Source organism: Parambassis ranga, unplaced genomic scaffold, assembly GCF_900634625.1.
Source record: "Parambassis ranga unplaced genomic scaffold, fParRan2.1 scaffold_21_arrow_ctg1, whole genome shotgun sequence".
Classification (NCBI taxonomy): Eukaryota; Metazoa; Chordata; class Actinopteri; family Ambassidae; genus Parambassis; species Parambassis ranga.
This window is the reverse complement of record NW_021144767.1, coordinates 8,290,757-8,311,056: the sequence shown is the minus strand read 5'-3', so window position 1 is coordinate 8,311,056 and position 20,300 is coordinate 8,290,757. Positions and strand designations below refer to the sequence as shown.

At 45.9% G+C, this 20,300-nt stretch overlaps 3 protein-coding genes across 3 annotated transcripts; 2 read left to right on the top strand and 1 right to left on the bottom strand.

Annotated features, from left to right (window-relative positions):
• Window positions 1–642: 642 nt before the first annotated feature.
• LOC114429776 (exocyst complex component 8-like) lies at window positions 643–3,747 on the bottom strand. The gene is made up of 4 exons (XM_028398416.1): window positions 2,460–3,747; window positions 2,130–2,383; window positions 1,806–2,054; window positions 643–1,454 (listed from the first exon to the last, which is right to left on the bottom strand). Exons 1-4 carry the CDS (start codon window positions 3,607–3,609, stop codon window positions 1,050–1,052), a joined length of 2,058 nt encoding a protein of 685 aa, XP_028254217.1. The 5' UTR covers window positions 3,610–3,747; the 3' UTR covers window positions 643–1,049.
• Window positions 3,748–4,022: 275 nt separating this feature from the next.
• On the top strand, window positions 4,023–6,746 carry LOC114429781 (sprT-like domain-containing protein Spartan). The gene is made up of 5 exons (XM_028398424.1): window positions 4,023–4,755; window positions 4,831–4,930; window positions 5,016–5,144; window positions 5,212–5,482; window positions 5,557–6,746. The coding sequence occupies exons 1-5, from the start codon at window positions 4,415–4,417 to the stop codon at window positions 6,384–6,386; spliced, it is 1,671 nt and encodes a 556-aa protein (XP_028254225.1). The 5' UTR covers window positions 4,023–4,414; the 3' UTR covers window positions 6,387–6,746.
• Window positions 6,747–10,742: 3,996 nt separating this feature from the next.
• LOC114429806 (protein FAM89A-like) lies at window positions 10,743–15,126 on the top strand. Its single transcript, XM_028398452.1, has 2 exons — window positions 10,743–11,102; window positions 13,009–15,126. Exons 1-2 carry the CDS (start codon window positions 10,854–10,856, stop codon window positions 13,291–13,293), a joined length of 534 nt encoding a protein of 177 aa, XP_028254253.1. The 5' UTR covers window positions 10,743–10,853; the 3' UTR covers window positions 13,294–15,126.
• Window positions 15,127–20,300: the final 5,174 nt, after the last annotated feature.

Sequence of the window (20,300 nt, the reverse complement as noted above, 5' to 3'; positions counted from 1 at the left end):
GCTGTGAGACAGCATCCCAGTACCTGGACCATGAGAATGATCTCCACACTACAACATGGACGTGTCTCCCAGTGAGGACTACCGTTCCTCCTGTTTCACGTGTCAGAGGTTATTTTATGTTTTGGTGTCTTCCTACAAAGGAAAGACTCCCTCACTTTGCCCTAACGTATTCAGTGTGTCAGTCCAACACACTGAGACATTTTTAGGATGTGTGTCATAATCTTTGGATGTTTTGTATTTTTTGTGCAGAAATGTCAAAAATTCTAAAGGGTACAAATACTCGTATAGTAAATTTTACAATATTATTAAACATAGTATGGACATCCTGTATGACAGCAGAGCTCAATTCTATGCTGTGCCATGTCTTCATTTGTCTACACTAAATAAATAAGGGAATATATGGCTGGTAAATGCTTGTTTATCCTTAGCAGCTAGTCGCTAACTGTGTCTGTATGCTGTGACGTTATTGAAGAGGAGAAATCAAATGTTATATATATATATATAATGATTTATGAAACTACTTCTATCTATAAACTGTTATAAAGTAAGAGCTTCCTATTCCAAGCCGCCACAAGAGGGCGATATAGGACGCTAAGCAAGGACCATGTGAAATGACAATGTTTTGTAGAATTAAAATGAAGATTATACTCAAGAGAAATGTTTTTATTCAATGTTACCATCAAACAAATTCAACTAGCAGTATACATTTACAAGAGCATTGGATTTTCAGTCATCCCTTTTAGATCAGTCCTAAGTTTGTGTGTGCAAAAAGCTGCACATGACATAGTTTGATCAAAAACTGTATAGATTATCTGGGATTATAGATTATCTGGGTTCATTCATGACTTCTTTTAATTTAAGCGGATTCTTTTAAGGCAGGATCCATATGCAGTTTTTACAGCTTGTGGTGTAAATCAGTCCTGCAGTATCAAACACGGTGTGGTTCTTTCTAAATGAGACCTCAAGTTGCCAGAAGAGTCAGTAGTAGGGTGTGTAGGTGTATTCTGGCCACCTGTTCTGTTATTCTGGTGTCACGCCTTCCCCTCCCCTCAGACCAGGGATGTGGTGCTTTCCGGGTTGATCCGGACTGGCCTCGTGCTCTTCCTGAGGTCCTGCAGCTGTTTGGCGGGCTTCCCGACTCCCTCCTCGAACCTGCGCTCCACCACCGGAAGCACGGTGTCGTGGAGGAAGGTGGCGTTGAGCACGATGAAGGATTTCTTCTCCGGGTCCTGTTCGCAGCGGAGGCTGTAGTCCACGTGCTGCACGGCCACCAGGATGATCTCCCGCAGGCTCTCCAGCAGCACCATGTGGAGCTCGGGGAAGTAGAGTTTCAGGCTTTCCTCCAAGAAGCTCATCATCTGCTTGGTGAAGGCCACGATGGTGTAGCTCAGGTTCACCCAGCAGTCGTCGCCCGTGTACTGCTCGAAGCTGATGCCGCAACCGCGCATTTCATCCTGCAGAGACAAGGATGTTGATATTGTGGAAGGAGGATTCATGTTTTCATGGCAGGAAATTAACCTTCTGAATCCCAACACACCTGAATTATAACTTATATATAATTATAAACACTAACAATGGAAGACATTTTCCCACTGCCCTTGAAGGCATCACATGTGATGCTGTACCACAAATTAACTGAAGAAAGAAAACTTCTGCTTCCCTCTGCATAGAGTGCAGTCACATGACCAAAGAGCAGTCCCATGACCAAAATTCAATCAATTGTCTGATCGTCAGGCCTTCTCTTAAAAAAAGTCCAATATCTAAACTTAGTTCTTGACCAATGAACAATAAAGACAACACCTCACCTTGAGTTTAGTCAGAGCCTCTGGAGTCATGAGGTTCATCCTCCTCCACATCTCCTCAGAGTTCCTGTGCTTGGTGGCCTCGATGATGATGTCCTTGTAGCTCTGCAGGGCTGCCTTGATGTCTTTCACGAGCAGAGACTGCAGGGTGAACGTCAGGTCCAGGCCGATCTCCGTCAGGTGCTGACAGTGCTCTTTAGCCACTTTAACGCACTCTGCGGCCGTCGACAGGCTCTCCTTACTGTCAAACACCTGGTGGCAGAAGAAACCATCCTTATTGGCCCTAAATGTGTGTTTTTGTTTTTATTAGACTGCCTGCCCGCCTACCTGCTTGCTGAAGGCGTCCACAAACATCCTCATGGCCGATCTGGACCAGACCACGAAGGCAGAGTAGCAGCCTGTGTTCCCTGCGAAGTCCATCTCAAACTCCTTGGCGGTCTCCAGCAGGCTAGTGAAGAAGATGTTGCAGAGCTTATGGATGTAGAGCAGCGTGGCTCCTTCGATGCGAAGCTGCCGTATGGCCGTCTGGACCGCGGCGGCTCGGTTCTTCAGGAACAGCTCGCAGGCTTTGGTGGACTGGCCTGAAAAACAGATGCAGACCCCATGTTGTGTTAAGGAGACTTTCTGACAGTGTAAGATAGTAAAATAAAGGCGGACCTAGTCTGATGAGCTGGGACACAGCCCGCCGCGTCGCTTTAGGTCCGCCACGGAGTGAGCGGTCTGGAGACAACTCGAACACCAGGACCTCTGTCAGCTGCCGCACGCGCTCGTCCACCTTGGACCGGAGCTCTTTAACCCTTGGAGTGACCGGCTGGTCTTTGAGGTATTTGTTGAGCTTGTCCAGCAGGTCCACGGCGCCCTCGAAGTCTCTCTGCGCGATGCATACGTCCAGATCCTCCGGCAGCTCCTGGATCCACTCGAGGCTGAGGTCCACGCTCTCTTCAGCATCGGCCGGCTCGTCGTCGTCCACGTCGAAAGGATTGGTGGACACCTCGACCCTCACAGGAGAAGTAGGGGGCTCCTCCTCTTTTTTGTGCCTGTCCTTGGACACTTTGTTTTTCTTGGTTTCGTCCAGGATCTCCAGCCACTCCTTCTTGATCTTGCTGTTCTCCGCTTGGAAGATGCGACTATCTGGGAACATGAGGATCTTGAACATGTCCTTCATCGGAGGGTTGTCCTTCACGTTGACCACGGCGAAGCTCTCCAGGTCGTACAGGGCGTTGTATTTATACTTCACCGTGCCACGGCGGTTGGGTAACCAGGTAGCGATTAACAGACAGTCGTTCATCAGGAAAGCGTGCACCTTCTGGATGGGGGACATGTTGTCTACATCGAACTCCACCAGGTCTCCATTGTAGACAAGGTGCCTGCCTGGAGTGTCCATGATGCTTTTACCTCCCTCCACTTTTTCCAGCAGTGAGGTGAGCGTCCTCTGCTTCACCTCCTCCGTCTCTTTGGGGAAAGCCGCCTGCATCTCTTTGGAGGTCTCGTCCTTGTCTGTGGACAGCAAGGCCTGAGTGATGCTCTCCATGATGCTCTTCTGCTCCGTCAGGATGTGGCTCAGCTGGTACATTTCACTCTCCAGGTAGGAAATCTCTTTGGCCGTTTCGATAAACTGTCTGTAGTTCTTGTACACATTTTTCTTTAGGTTTTGAGCCGTTTCGTCGGCCAGGTTTTGGATTTTTTGACGATGCTCCTGCAGATCTCTGTCGCCATCGGACTGCTGTGACAACTGCTTGACGTAATTTTGCGGGTCGAAATTTGGCGATTCGAGCAGTTTACGTAGTCTGTTTCCCGTTTCCGACATCTTTTATCGAATGAGAGCTTTAACACAAAAGTCTACAAAGACTAAAACATTGAAGTAAACAGACAGGAGGAGAATAATCGAGCCTCCTTGGTTCACGTTCGCTTGCAACCCAAACAGGAAGCAGACAACGGGCTGACACCCTGACACGTCACGAGATTCAGGAGGAAAACTGGATGGCCAACCAAAACCATACCCAGCGGTTAATAAAAGATGTTTAGCCACTAAAGGCAGCAACATAAGTCATGTTACCACTTCGATTAATATTTCTTCATCTGACATTAACTAAAATTTGATCGATTTGATCACTATATTTTAGTAGAAAAACACTCCGGGTAACGTTGAGATTGACCAGACGAGCTCGCAACAGCTAGCTATGTCAAGTTTAGCATAATTACTCAAGTCTAGAGCGGAACTCGAGTTTTATAAGAAGAGGAAGGCATCACAACAATTCAAAGAAGTATCCATCTATGCAGAGGTACTACAAATAATAGCAAATTTGGCAATTGAAAGAAACAACATTCACAATAGATACATACTACGAGAAGGGCATTTGTTTTATTTTGACATTTCTACCGGAAGTTGCTTGTGTTGCTGTACTGCTAGCTTAGCTGTGGACTGACAGTTAGGACCTTCGTCCCACGTATAGATGTGTCCGTGTCTGTTGAAAACAGGACACAAACCCCAACATGTACACACACAGGTAGTCTGACGGGCTATGTTCCAGATGTGGTGACCCTCTACCAGCTACATTGTTAGATTAGCGTTAAGGAGCTAACGGCTAGCAGAGCTACAAAGCTAGCTAGTTATGGACGAAGATTTACTGCTGGCCATTCAGCTGCAGGAGGAGTTTGACCATGAATACCAGTCGTCGTTGTTTCCATCAAGTCATTTTGAGGGAAATGGGTTCGGTAACAGCAGCAAGAAAAGAAAAGTGGACACACCCGGAGGTGGTAGCGATGTTGTTGTTGCTCCCTACTGGAAGCAGCCGGCTCCTCAGCCGGAGAGACCGCTGTCCATCGTGGACGCGTCCTGGGAGATGCTCGACCCCAGCCCGGATGTCAGGGCCATGTTCCTGGAGTTTAACGACATGTTCTTCTGGGGGAAGCTCAGCGGTGTGGAGGTGAAGTGGAGCCCGAGGATGACCCTGTGAGTGGAATGGTCTGATATGTGAATCTGATGGTGGACCTGATGATAAACAGGTCTCCTGGTGCTCTCTCACAGGTGTGCCGGTGTGTGTTCGTATGAGGGCCGAGGTGGACTGTGTTCAATCAGACTCAGTGAGCCTCTGCTGAAGCTTAGACCCAGAAAAGACCTGGTGGAGGTGAGGCGGCCGGGTCATAATACAAGCTGCATAACAACAGTGTGATCTTGGTGTAAACACACTGTGATGTATTGTTTCCACACAGACCCTCCTCCACGAAATGATCCACGCTCTGCTGTTCGTGACCCAGAACAACCGAGACAGAGACGGCCACGGACCCGAGTTCTGCAAACACATGAACAGGATCAACAAGGCCAGCGGGACCAACATCACTGTAGGTGCAGCTCCATTTTAGTCATGTTATGTTCTGTGCTAAGAATGTAACCCCTCCCTTTCGTCAGGTCTACCACAGCTTCCACGACGAGGTGGACGTGTACAGGCAGCACTGGTGGCGATGCGACGGGCCCTGCCAGACCCGCAAGCCCTACTTTGGATACGTTAAGAGGGCCATGAACAGGGCTCCGTCTTCCCTGGATCCTTGGTGGGGGGATCACCAGAGGACGTGCGGAGGTACCTACACTAAGGTGAAAGAGCCCGAAGGGTATGGCAAGAAAGGCAAGAAGGACGGGAAGAGCACGGAGAGGAAGGCCATAGGAAACGGCACGACTGCAGGTGCGGCGCGTCTTTCCGTCGCATACGTGTTTATGCTGCCAAAATAATAACAGTTATAACAATGTCTCTTTCAGGTTCTGGATCACAGGATCTCAGGAACATCATCCCTTTCAGTGGGAAGGGCTTCCTTCTCGGAGGGAAGTCTCAAACCTTCACGTCTTCTTCTTCTCCCCAAAAGGCGCGCACGCCGACACCCTCGTCCAGCCCAGTCGCCTCTCTTTCTAAGGGCTTATTAACACCGTCATCCCCGGCTAAGAACCTAGCTGGCTTGAACATCCCGGGAAACTCCCCCGCCGTCAGACCAGCTGCTACATCCACGGGGAAACAGTCGCCTATAAAGAGGTCGGTTAGCAACACGAGGGTTTTCGTCAACGTCAACGGCTCACCGGTGAGAATCCCCAAATCACAGCGCAGCAAAGGCCTTAATAAAATCACACAGAAGTCCATCGAGGAGCTTTTTACAAGCACAGGTCAAAGGAAGTCAACGGGTCAAAAATCCAGCTCAGACACTAGAGAGACTAAAAGTGTCCCTTCTACCTCGTCCGGCTCGACCTACCCAACCGGATCCCCCACCCCGACACAGTCCAGATATTTCCCTCCCGACAGCGACGCTGCGTTAGGAACCACATCGAGGAAAAGGTCGCGGGATGGCGGCGACGTCTTTGACTTGTTCCGGAAGACGTTAGGTGGCGAGTCGGCGGTGCAGAGGGAGTCCATGCGGACTAAATTACCTGCGCTGCAGCAAAGAACCACTACTGCTACAACCGCATCTTCCTCCTCTGCAGAAGTGCAGAGTGTTGCCTCCTCCTCCTCCTCCTTCACTGTGATGGTAAGCTGTCCGGTGTGCCAAGCTAAAGTTCAGGAGTCAAAGATCAACGAGCACCTGGACTCGTGCCTCTCATGAAGGAGGCCTCTGCCTTGTTGAGTTCACATGGTTCCAGGTTTTTTGAAAGGTTGCCATTGTTATCTTAATACAACGAGAGTGGTTCTTTTCTCTCGAGTGCCTGACAACTCGTGCCTTACACCAACTGCAAGCATCGGGTTTTACTTGAAGGTGTCTGCTGAGCTGCAGGGATCCCATTTCACTTGCTAGCTGTTTTATTTCTGCAGGTCTGCTCTGCACCCAGCTGCAAGGTCAGGCAGCACAGAGGGTTTTGATCTTATCACTGCTGTACTTCAGAGGGTTAGAGACATGCTGTGGTTTTATTTCCAGGGAAGTTTTTTACAAGTGTTTTAACATGTTAGATCTTTTGTTTGTATGGTAAATGAGGTTACTAAATATGGTAATGTGTTTTTATTGCTCAATAAAACATGTTCATTGTTCAGTTTGCCTAAAAAGTGGAGTTTATGACAACTTTCTCAAAACTCAAGTAATTTTAATTGAAAATTAATCAATGTTAAAGTCAGGTCCTTTATTAAAATAAACAGAACTGTACAGTTTGCTACTTGATTAAAAGGCTAACATTACAAATGCTAGGCTAAACAGTGCTAATGTAAGCCTGAAGCTATGCTAACTATAGCGTAAGTTGTAGCTTCGATTTCTTACGTACTTATTAACCATGGTAGTGTGTTGGGCTACATGCTAACATGCTAATGATTAGCAGCTAACTTCTTTTTCTTCTACCAGTTCTTTTCTGAACTGCTACTATGCTAGCTGTGCTAAAATGCTAATGATTCACCTTTGTTATTTGCATAATTTTGAGCATGCTTGTTCAAAAATGAGTGATTATTATATGACATATTTTTAACTGTAGTTGACAGGGTTAAAACCAAGGTGGCGTGACTGACTGTGGAGGTTTAAGGTCAGAGGTCAAGCAGCATGAGGCCAGCTGCTGATCAGGGACACGCCCTCCTGTCTCTGTATGCTTAGCTTAGCTTAGCTTAGCCTGGAGCTGGGCCAAGGGGAGGTGATGGAGCACAGCAGCAATAACAAGCATGGCGTTTCAATTAGCACAGTCTGCAGCTTCTGGCTCACTGGCAGAGGGAGGAAGTCGCCATCCTCGTCCCCTCCAGAGGCCCCCTGGGTGGGGGAAAGCTGGTGTCATTGACGGCAGCTGTTGGTTCCAGCCACTCCTCTTTCCTGACCTGCTGTAGGTTGACAAGCTGACCTCCTCACACACACACACACACACACAACTTCCTTTTGTTTCTTCCTGACAGTGATGTATCCCAGAGGCAGCAGCAAGTTCAGCGTCTGTCGGCCTGCAGATGGGACTGAGGCACACTTTGGGTTAATTATTACCTCACGTCGGAGGTGACGGACCCTTTAAATGCATATTTTAGTCCTTTATCACTTAAATATTAGCGCACTTTAGCTAGAAAATGGCTAATGCGCTGTATTTTTTGACAGTTTTGCAGCAATACACACAAAACAGGACACGATGCTGTGATTTAAAGGATCTTCCCAGCAGAGACGTAAGCGGGTATCTTTAGCCCATTATTACCCAGACTATGCTACGTGACTCATTGTGCTTTTTCTGCTAGGCAGATTAACACTATGGCTGCATGCGTCCCCGCGGGGTGCCATCATATGTCTAATCCTATGATCCCAGGAGGATGATGGTGGTGGAGGCTTATAGAGGGGACACTGTTAATAAAACCTCTGGCCTCTTTAAACTGTCAGCTGATGGCTAATTGTTGTTAGCAGGATTAGCACATGCTTTGCTTTTCAAGGGAAGTGATAGAATATAATGTTTTTTTTTATTCTTCACACTGAACATTCACTCAATGATGAAATAGATGGAATCAACCTGTAATTATGGAGCTTCAAAACAAACATGAACATGAAAGTGTGTGTAGCGTCAGAGGAACGGATACTAGCATACTTAGCTTAGCTGAAGCACTGCTGCTAGCGGCTCGACACTGGCCCCTTTGAGTAAAGAGCTACTTGCTATTATTAGCATGCTAATTTTATTAGTAGCCTGTTAACCTGCTGCTAAAAGTGCTGTTGTAAATAAATGGCCAATTAGAAGCATAATAAGCTACTAATAAAATTAGCATTTTTAAATTCCTTTTTATATATATTCATGTGTTTCTATGCTTTTATCTTGGATTATTTTAACTTCTTTTGTAACATAGAAGCATTTAGCATTTACTAGCTAACTGCTAATGATGAAAGATGCGTACTAAAAAGTTGCCGTGTGTTTTTTGTAATTATTTTGACATCTCATGAGCATAATAATGTAAGCTAGTTGTTTTTTTGTGTGTTAATAAAGTAGAATTCCTGCTATTATAGTTAAAGTCTGTGATTGTATAGTGCCAAAAATGTGATGTCTTTTTAGGTTAGCATGACGCTAGCAAGCTAAGCTAAGTCAGGCTTCTCCCCCTTAACGGTGACTATGAGCAGCACATGATCAGAATAATAATAATAACTAAACAATAACTAAATAACTAATAACTAAATAATAATAACTTATTTATAAAGTCGATACATGATTAGAATAGATAGGAAATAAGTCAAATGTCATTAATTTCAGTACAGTGATTAGAAATAGCAGCTCGAGGCTGCATCCATCTGCCCTGACCCTCTGGTTGTGTGTGTGTGTGGTGACCGTGAAGTGTGGTTGTGGTGTGTTGTGTGTCGTGGTGAGGATGAGTGTGTGTGGTGAGTGTGTTGCGCTGGTGTGTGTGTGTGTCGTGTGTGGTGAGTGTGGTGGTGTGTGGGGAGTGTTTGCGTGGTGTGTGTGTGTGTGTGGTGTGTGTGTGTGTGGTGGTGAGTGGTGTGTGTGGGTGAGTGGGGTCGGTGGTGTGTGGTGTGTGTGGTGGGTGAGGTTGTGTGTGGTGTGTGTGTGTGGGTGGTGTGGTGAGTGTGGTGTGTGGGTGAGTGTGTGTGATGTGGGTGTGGGTGTGTGTGATGTGTGTGTGGTGAGTGTGTGTGTGTGTGTGTGTAGTGTAGTGTGGTGGTGAGTGTTGTGTGTGTTGGTGGAGTGTGTGGGGGGTGTGTGTGTGTGCTGTGAGTGTGTCGTGGTGTGGTGAGTGTGTGCGGTGGTGACGTGTGTGGTGTGTGTGGTGTTGTGTGGGTGTGGTGAGTGTGTGTGTGTGGGTGTGTGAGTGTGTGCGTGGTGTGTGTGGGTGTGTGTGTGTGTGTGTGTGTGGTGTTGTGTGTGTGTGTGTGTGTGTGTGTGTGTGGTGAGTGTGTGTGTGTGTGTGTGGTGTGTGTGGTGAGTGTGTGTGTGTGTGAGTGTTGTGTGTGTGTGTGTGTGTGTGTGTGTGTGTGTGTGTGTGTGTGGTGGTGTGTGTGGTGTGTGTGTGTGTGTGTGCGTGTGTGAGTGTGTGTGTGTGGTGTGTGTGTGTGTGTGTGTGGTGGTGAGTGTGTGGTGTGTGGTGAGTGTGTGTGTGTGGTGTGTGTGTGTGTGTGTGTGTGGTGAGTGTGTGTGTGTGTGTGTGTGTGTGTGTGTGTGTGTGTGTGTGTGTGTGTGGTGAGTGGTGTGTGTGTGTGGTGTGTGTGTGTGTGTGTGGTGTGTGTGTGTGTGTGGTACGAACACATGCTCCTCTCTCTCTTTCAGAGGAAAGTGTGTGAAGCCTTTGTGCCGGTTTCAAGGTTATTATTGTGTTATTGTTGTGACTGTGGGGCTGCAGGCTGGAGTGGGGTGGAAGTACAGCCCACCATCTGTCTTTTATACTCACACACTATTGTCTTTTCACACACTCACACACACACTCCTGCTGTGACCTCAGATGTCCTGTCTGCACTGGTTTTGTCGTCTTTCTTCTTGTTTTGAAGGTTTGAAGACAATGTTATCAGCCACATTGAAACTTAAGGTTGATCATTGTTTTTAACTTTTATTGAAAATCATTCATTATAAACGTTCCATAGTTATCATTTTTTTAAATATTTTTTATCCACTTTGTTCTCCAATAATTAACAAGATAAAAATAGAATTTACGAACCCTTGTCCTGCACGGTGTATGCCTCTGACGTGTGTGCAGGGAGACGCCCAGCAGCCACAGCGTTAAAATGACAGGAAGCGGATTTTACGGCAATTCACCAAAAAAACTGGACCGGAAGCTTTATTTCACAATAAAAGCTCGCCAGGGCAGTACAATAATTTTCCAAATGACTATAGTGGCTATGGTGTGTATTTTTGCATAGATCGAACGTTAGTCAATAAATAACAATGATAACTCTTCTTCTTTTTTCATATTCATTTTAAATTCCTGTAAACTTTTCCCCAGTGAGCTTTTATTTTGATAAGAACAGGAAGTTGGATCGTGTTGTTTCCGGTTAGCTTGCCGTGGCGTCGCTGGCCGCCCCAGAGAAGAAGAGCAGCAGCGGCCGTGGCTCGGTGTGGGTTAGTGGACGGAGTTACTAATAAATAATCGATAACGACGGAAGTATTTGTCTCTTCGCTTAGTCAACACACGCGTGACAATGAACGGGAAGTCAGCGAACGGCTCCGTGGGAGGAATGGCCTGTATAGAGGGTCTGCCCCCGCTGCCGAAGAGCCTGAGCGGGTTGCTGAACTCGAGCGGCGGCTCCTGGAGAGAAATGGAGAGGATGTACGTGAAGAAGACCATGATCCAGGACGACCTGAGCAGAGGCAGGAACAACGCCGACAACCTGCTGGCCAACAAGCCGGCTAACCTGGACGCTGCCCTGGCGCTTCTGCGGAAGGAAATGGTAACGTTAATGTTGGCTTCCCCGTGAAGCGTGCTGGTTTATCGGAGCCCTCCTCTCCCAGGCTCAGCCGCCTCCTGCCAGACTCCACTGAGAAGCCGACGTTCTTATTTAAATTAGGCGCATTTTAATACACTTCGTACACATTTTACTATTAACACTAATAATGAGTAATTCGGCATAATTAACCCTTAACGCAGCGTGGATAAAATCAACTTCTGGCTGGTTTTCGCTTTTTTTGGATTCGGATTAGGTCGGGGCAGTGGTAACCAGGAGGTCGCCGGTTCGAGCCCAGCTCCTCCCTAGTCATTGGCATTGATCAGTTAATATAATGATAAGTTAATAACACCTAGTTAATTCTAAGGTCATTGGTATTTAAATAAGAATATGTCATTTTTTAAAGATGGGGTCTGTCAGGTCAGATCAGGAACAGCTTTCCGTTGGATTAAGACAAATTAAGCCATCGGGCTTGTGCTGATTTCTACTGTAAGCTCAGTTTAACACCTTTTAGCTGTAGTATAAAAGTTTTTTTGATGACACACTTCCATCCATCCAGTGAGGTTTAACCTTCATCACACTCGCTGGGATGTGGTCGCAGTCAGACCTTATTACACTCTCCTGCCAGCAGAAAGGATTTTCATATCAGAGCCTGACCTCCTCCTCCTCCTTGCTGTCCTTGAATGCAGCAGGTTCCTGACTCGGGCTCCCTGGGCTGCTGTTAATGTGTTACCAGTCCACGTTGTTTCATAAGTTGTCAGGGTCATGTATTGTGAAGTGTGCGAGCAGCTCCCTGGTTGACAGGCTTGCATGTCTGTGTCCCTGCTGCACAACAATGCAGTGGCTCTGCACTGTCAGCTGAGCGGGTATGTGGGGATTGGTTTGGCATTTTGATGTGAAAAAAGAGAAGAGGGGGCTAAACGGTGCCTAGCTCTGGCGTGTTTGTGGGGATTTTAGTGCATTTCTGTAATTCTTATTACATAATAAACTACATCTTTTTGGGTTTTGCATTGTTGGGTGTTGACAGAGGACACAATCTGGATCTTATTTGTGTGTTTACATTGATGTGTAGCTTTAATTCAGAATTGTTCTGAATGGTCACGTTTCTGTCCAAGTCCAAAATGACTGTCTTTCATTTCGGAACCTATTATTTTCTCACAAATTATATTTGATTCACAACGAAGGCCAGGCAACAGCTAACAGGTGCAGGTGTTCAGTCCACAATACGATCCAAAGTAAAGATACATTCCAGAGACATTTAGGGCTGCGCTGCAACCTCAAATCTCTGAAACATCCGGACGATTAGGGTGGATACTGAGGCATTCCCAGGCCTGTCAAAAGATGTAATCCTTCCTCTGCATTGAGAGGGGACCTGGTTCAGATGCCTCCCTGTCAGTCGTTTTGGGCGTGACCATCTGGGATGAGGTTTTGGGGCAGGACCCAGGATACACTAGGAGATTTTTGTTTTTACAGATTATCCACCATGTTGGTAGAGTGTAGGCATGTTCATCCAATCAGATGCAGACAGGAAAGGTTGACCATGGAAGCGCACCTGCACTGTCGTTCTCGCTTTGCCTCCACTTTGCTTCCTCAGAGGACCTTCTGTTTTTTCTACATTACCCTCACCTCCACCTTCACCACCTCCTTTACACAGCAGCTATGTTCAGGTCCAGAGTCCTGAGCTCAGTCACAGAGGGTTGGGTGTCAGGTTCCGTTTCATTCTCACAGCAGGAGGACAGTAGCATTGTAAATATTGATACCTAAAGTATTACTTATTGATCTCTGTGAGTACATCTGAATGAAGCCGATCATGGCCTGTTACTGGCTGAATGCGGTCCCTGTAACAGAGCAATGAATGCAGCACTGTTCTGAACCACTTGAGTTAATCGTGCTTCTTCTCCCCCCTCTGCAGGTGGGTTTGCGTCAGCAGGACATGTCGCTGCTGTGCCAGCTGTGGTCTCTCCACGAGTCCATCCAGGAGTACAAGGGCAGCTGCCAGGACCTGAGCGCCGCCTCCAGCCTCAGCATGATGGAGAACGGCTATTTCGACGAGGACGACGAGTACTACCCGGAACCTGGCGCAACCCCTACAGGAGAGCAGCCGGACGGAGACGTCGGAGACGGGACGCCGTCGGCCAAGAACGGGAGCAGCGGCGGAAAAGAGGACAGCTGGGACTCCTTCCACGTCACCATCTGAGGCCCCGATTCTCGGCTTCTTTGTGTTTTCTTTGCGCTGCAAGCTGGATTTCTGTGGTGCGACAGACTGGGGATAAGTTGGAGGAAGGGGGACGTGGCTGTGGCTGACTGCAGGAATGTAAAGCTGCAGCTTGACTTCCACTCCTCCTCAGGTGGAACAAACACCTGCTTGTGCTGCAGAATGTTCTTATTATTATTATTATTATTATTTTTGCAGCATGACCAGGAGCTTCATCAAAACGTGGCTTGCTGACCCTCAGGAGTTCAAACACTAAGACTCCAAATACTCATCATTAGGCTACACAATATAAAAATCCGCTTCTCCTCTAAACCAGCCAGTCACTGTTTTTTATTGTTAGTTATACAAAAATATATGAACAAAGTTTTATTTATTATATAATATAAATAACAACATATTTGCTTACCAGTTCTAGAGACGTTTTTCTACCGCTCCACTCCAGAGGTTGTGGATCTCCACACACACACAGAGGAGGTGGAAGTTCTGACTCTGCAGCTGTTGGAGACGTGTTAACTTGTGTGTTCATATACATACATAACTCCAGACGATCAAAGACAGAAGTGATGCAACATGAATGGAGACTCTGGAAATGTGAAGTGTTCCAAATGCTGGACACAGTTTTTTTTTCCACGCTCGGTGCGTTCGGCTGCAAGATGGCGTGCTTCTGGAACCTTCTGGAATCTGTAATTTTTTTAGCATCACCTGTAATCAAGACGCACAGAGGAGTCAGAGCAGTTTATTACCGCTTGGATCCTGTATTATCGTGGTTGTAGGACCATCATTCCTCTGCATAATAACAGTGCTCAGTAGGTTAATTGCTGATCTCTGGCAGCAGTGTTTGCAGCTGTTTCCAGATCTTATACATTTGGCTGCATCTCGGTTCAGTTTCTTTTATTAGATAACATCACAACATGGTTATTCAAGGTAAACGTACTTTACGGGTAGCGATCGGACAAGATGGCCCCACCTGCTGCCTGGAAAGGCATTCGTAGCAGCGGTTAGTTCTTTCATCCTTCAGAAAAAGCAGGCCACAGAACTGGTGTGATTGACCAATCAGAATAGAGCATTCAGATTGGTAGGGGACAGTAGCAGCCCCCCAAAACTGAGACACAGCAGAGAACTGTGTTGGAACAAAAGAAGGAATTACCATTGAAAGTAATCCTCATGCTAAAATGACTTCCGTGTAACCAGCTTTGAAACTATATCGGATCTAAGTATCACTAAGAGTTGCTGCGATCAACTCACGATTTGCACTTGCTATAGTTGGAATGTTCATTCATAACCACATAACCGAAGTAATCTAACGAATGATTTGTAGCTAATTATTTCTGCTCACTGCGGCCTTGCTAACCGTGCAGACATATGTGGAAACAGGGTGCTTTGTACTTACTTACATGGATCCTGGCTGGTCTGCTGGGTCCAACAGGTCTGACCTGAAGACATCTCGGAAGGATGTGGTGGATGTTTCTGCATACCTTCACTTCATCTATAAACTGTAGCAGATAAGGGGTTTCCATTGCTACACTTGCTTTCATTGTGTGCTGAAAAGATGCTGTTTCCATTGAAAAATTAGCAGTCTTAACAAAAAGCTCCGCTCTGGTCTTCCTTGGCATCTTAAACTCTGCAGCAAAAGTCTCAGCTCAACCTGTAGCTCTGTAAACACCCACAGCTCAGCAGCTGTTCTCCGTCACTCACCGTTCACCACGAACGTGTTCACCTCATGTCTGTATAGATCATGATGATGTCAGCGTTTGGTTTGTGAAGGAACCAAAGGAAAGTACAAGGTTTGACGTTTATTTTGCCGCCGATTAATGGACAGTAGTTCATTATTTATTGCCTTCTGTTTCACCTGATTGACATGACACAAAATGTTTGGGTTATGATTGTGAATCTAACACCGACCGACGAAAGTTCTTCAAACACCATCGCGAATGATGAGCTCTAAAGTCAAATGTGTAGAAAGAGCACAGCAAGTGTCCCACAAGACTTAATTGACACAGTGAACCAGTCTTTAGCAGCCCGTCCTCACCACGAAAATGTAACCCGAAGTCGATATTTCTTTACGCATTCGTTGACGCCACCGAAGGGAACAAATTGTGACATATTTGTTCCCTTGCCCTGTTTTTAATGCCTATTCTAACCAGTAGGTTTGAAAGAAAAAAAACAATCTGTGAGAGAAAACAAAGCGGCTCGTGGTGTCAGGGGGTAGGAACGCAGGACTCCTGAGTCGACGAGTCTGCCACGTTGCCCCTACCTACCTCTTAACAACAGCTTTTTGCAGCTGCTCAACGATTGGACGATGTCGGGCAACACATCCTTATCTTCTGTTAGCATAAACGTAACCATGTGTCGTATCTGGCGGGTGTATTATCGATTATTTTTTTTTTATGAAGACGTGTTGTAAAATAATATCAGTCTAATATAGTCTTAAGCACCTTCATCAAACAATCATCCACTCAATGTATGTCTTCTGAAGCTAGCAGCCTCTTAGCATATGTAGCTAGCCTCAGGCGCCACAACAAGACAGCATATTTCCAAAATGATTGATTAACACTGATGTATGTTATAATCCAAAATGTCATCCTAATCCATCTGCAAGTGTAAAAACAACCAGTAAACGTTGGGTTAGGATTGAATGTTCACTCACTGTACTTCTAATGAAACTCAATTAATGTTCTTACAGAAACAAATGATGTAGCGTATCAAGAATGAAACCCCTGATTTCATGTTATTGGATGTCTACACACAACCAGTGCCTTGTTAAAGGTTGCAGAACTGTGGCTATGTCCAAAAGGAGGATTTCAATCCGCAGTCATTTCTGGCAGTTGCGCGACATGAGCTTGGTTTTTAAAGCTGCTACGTGTCACATGTTGAGGCTAGCGTCTAGTCCGGTGCTTTTGCTCCTCATCGATGAGGATGCAGCTGTCAGCAGCGGTGTATTTCTGACACCTCCACCCTCTGAAATCCGAGTTGCTCCATACAAAGTTCTCCTCATGTAGCAGCCTTAACTTCCAAAAAGCCTTAACAATCAGTCAAGTCATTTGTGCACATGTTCCCTCCTCACTCCCTTCCTAAAACTACCTACAGTCCTTCGAGGCTGTTGATCACACGGTGCTCCTTTTGTACAGTACTCGGCTGTAGCTTTGTCCAGCACAAGAGAGGAGGTTTAAATTGAAACACCAGCAAATTCTACCAACTGTGTGCGTTTCCTACTCTACAACCTGAAAACACCCCCCCCCCCCTTTTCACGTGATTATTGGATGTGTGACGTGGAGGTGTCATCTCAGGGTAAATTTGTGGCAAAAATTGTGTATTTGTTTTGGGCTTCTAACACAAAACGGCTTCTCTCTCAAACACATAGCACTGAGGCTATCTGTGTTCATTTGCTGGTTGACCATGTCACTGATTAGCCGGCTACTAACTGTAAATAGTGTGATGTCACACCCACTTATGATTTATGTTAATCAAAATGTCCACAAATGTATCAATGGTGCACATCTCATTACAGAGGTGTTAGCCTACCGAAGAGGCGAATTGGCCTCCATTGACCAGAATGCAATGCAAATACAAACCATGTGTTTCAGTGTTTGAGCTACATGCCTTACCTAAGGTATGTATTAGGGTCAAATGGGGGGGGGGGTCACAATAATGTTGTAAATTCAAAATAAGTTGTGTTCATTTGAAAAAATATAGATTTTTTCCCCTCTCTTAAAATTACAGCTTTAATGAAACTATTTTAAATACCTTTTGATGAGTTGTTTTATCATTAATTTTTCTGTTGGGGGAAATGTTGATGTTAAATTTTAATCACATGAAACAAGCATTTAGTGATTTTTTTAAATGTTTTATCTTTCTTTTTTTGTTTTGTTTTTTATTTATTTTTTTGTTTTTATTTCTTTATTTTTGTTTGTTTTGGTTTTTATTTCTTTTTTGTTTTTTTTAGTTATTTCTTATTTTTGTTTTGGTTTTTTATTTCTTTATTTTTGTTTTTTTTATTTATTTCTTTATTTTTGTTTGTTTTGGTTTTTATTTCTTTATTTTTTTTTAATTTACATTTCTCTTTCTCTTTTATTTTTATTTTATTTTTTGCAGCCCTGTACTCTCTCATTTCAAGCATGACCCTAACACACCACCTTTCTATTTATTTTATTTTAAAAAAAAGATTGTGACGCTTGAGATTGATTGACAGTTTATTACCATAACATGCTAGCCTAAAAAAATACACAAAGCTTCATCTGCAACTGACTTCTTAATCTGACCAAACCTCACATTTACAATGCACAGTGGGACACTGAAGACAACACAAGGAAGCCTCCGCTTGTAGTCATCAAGTGGTGAAGTCATCAAGTTCCATTCTTTCTTGTACTATTTTATATCATTCAGTATAATCATCTATTAAATCACTCTAGTGGAAAAGGGTTTTGATGTGTTTGTGTTGTATAGATGAAAGATATTCAAGCTACATCATCATTCCTCCTGTTGTTTCATCCATGAACGACCATACTACTGTTTTCCTGTCATAGTTATACTGAATTTAATAAAGTGATTACATACTTTAGGATTGTGAGTGATGTTTCATATACAATATCTTCACCCACTGGTGCCACTATAAGCAATAATCGTAGTGCCCGTCCCTCCTCTCTGCTGCCCTACTTTTCCCTCTCCCCTGAATGCATCATTTAAATGCACTGATCTGCATTTTGGTGCAGAAGTAGCTGCAGCTGTTCCACTTTAACTGATCTCTGCTGCAGCAGGATGTGACAGCTCTGATGTAGCAGCCGCTTCTCATACAGGGAGGAGAGGAAGTGCGTTAAATCCTCTCTTAACTCCCAGAGACTGGATAAATGGGTCAACTGTATGTCTTTAAAACAAAGGGAACACTTGAAGAACACAGTGTAAAGTCCGTCATTCTTCTGTGGACTCAGCCTGTCCAGTGAGGATCAACACTGATTGTGGATCAGTTTCAGCTGCTGTTGGTCAAATGGAACAGACACAGGTGGAAATGAGAGGCAGTTATCAAGACAGCCCTATAAAGGAGAGGCTCTGCAGCCCACTGACTGCCATTAGGCACCAGGATGAGACCCTCAGACCCATTGTGAGACCATATGCTGGTGGGGTTTTGTTTTTTTTTGTGAAAAATGGATGATCTGATTTATTATTTAACCTATTTGTTTATTTTAAAAAGAAACTTGTGGTATGTTCTTTGTATAAAGGTCCATCACAGACAGGTTTAAGTCCATCTCTGTGCTCTGGTCCAGCACTGGCTGTGTGAGCGTCTGTTTGGAGATTAGAACAGATTAACATAATCTTGATTGAGAGAGCAAATCCAAGGTGCGCATCATCACTCTCTCCACGGGCAGAGCTGGGCTGTGTGGATGGCGGTGTGTTCACCATGTCAGGCTGTGTTCACCATGTCAGGCTGTGTTCTCCATGTCAGGCTGTGTGTTCACCATGTCGGGCTGTGTTCACCATGTCAGGCTGTGTGTTCACCATGTCAGGCTGTGTGTTCACCATGTCAGGCTGTGTTCACCATGTCAGGCTGTGTGTTCACCATGTCAGGCTGTGTTCACCATGTCAGGCTGTGTGTTCTCCATGTCAGGCTGTGTTCACCATGTCAGGCTGTGTTCACCATGTCAGGCTGTGTTCACCATGTCAGGCTGTGTTCTCCATGTCAGGCTGTGTTCACCATGTCAGGCTGTGTTCACCATGTCAGGCTGTGTGTTCACCATGTCAGGCTGTGTTCACCATGTCAGGCTGTGTGTTCTCCATGTCAGGCTGTGTGTTCACCATGTCAGGCTGTGTTCACCATCAGGCTGGTCCCATGTAAGGCTGTGTTCACCATGTCAGGCTGTGTTCACCATGTCAGGCTGTGTTCACCATGTCGGGCTGTGTTCACCATGTCAGGCTGTGTTCACCATGTCGGGCTGTGTTCACCATGTCGGGCTGTGTTCTCCATGTCAGGCTGTGTTCACCATGTCGGGCTGTGTTCACCATGTCAGGCTGTGTTCTCCATGTCAGGCTGTGTGTTCACCATGTCAGGCTGTGTGTTCACCATGTCAGGCTGTGTTCACCATGTCAGGCTGTGTTCTCCATGTCAGGCTGTGTGTTCACCATGTCAGGCTGTGTGTTCACCATGTCAGGCTGTGTTCACCATGTCAGGCTGTGTTCTCCATGTCGGGCTGTGTGTCAGGCTGTGTTCTCCATGTCAGGCTGTGTTCTCCATGTCAGGCTGTGTTCTCCATGTCAGGCTGTGTGTTCACCATGTCAGGCTGTGTTCACCATGTCAGGCTGTGTGTTCACCATGTCAGGCTGTGTTCTCCATGTCGGGCTGTGTGTCAGGCTGTGTTCTCCATGTCAGGCTGTGTTCTCCATGTCAGGCTGTGTTCTCCATGTCAGGCTGTGTGTTCACCATGTCAGGCTGTGTTCACCATGTCAGGCTGTGTGTTCACCATGTCAGGCTGTGTTCTCCATGTCGGGCTGTGTGTCAGGCTGTGTTCTCCATGTCAGGCTGTGTTCTCCATGTCAGGCTGTGTTCTCCATGTCAGGCTGTGTGTTCACCATGTCAGGCTGTGTTCTCCATGTCAGGCTGTGTTCACCATGTCAGGCTGTGTGTTCACCATGTCAGGCTGTGTGTTCACCATGTCAGGCTGTGTTCACCATGTCAGGCTGTGTGTCAGGCTGTGTTCTCCATGTCAGGCTGTGTTCACCATGTCAGGCTGTGTTCTCCATGTCAGGCTGTGTTCACCATGTCAGGCTGTGTGTTCACCATGTCAGGCTGTGTTCTCCATGTCGGGCTGTGTGTTCACCATGTCAGGCTGTGTTCTCCATGTCAGGCTGTGTTCACCATGTCAGGCTGTGTTCTCCATGTCAGGCTGTGTTCACCATGTCAGGCTGTGTGTTCACCATGTCAGGCTGTGTTCACCATGTCGGGCTGTGTTCACCATGTCAGGCTGTGTTCTCCATGTCAGGCTGTGTTCTCCATGTCAGGC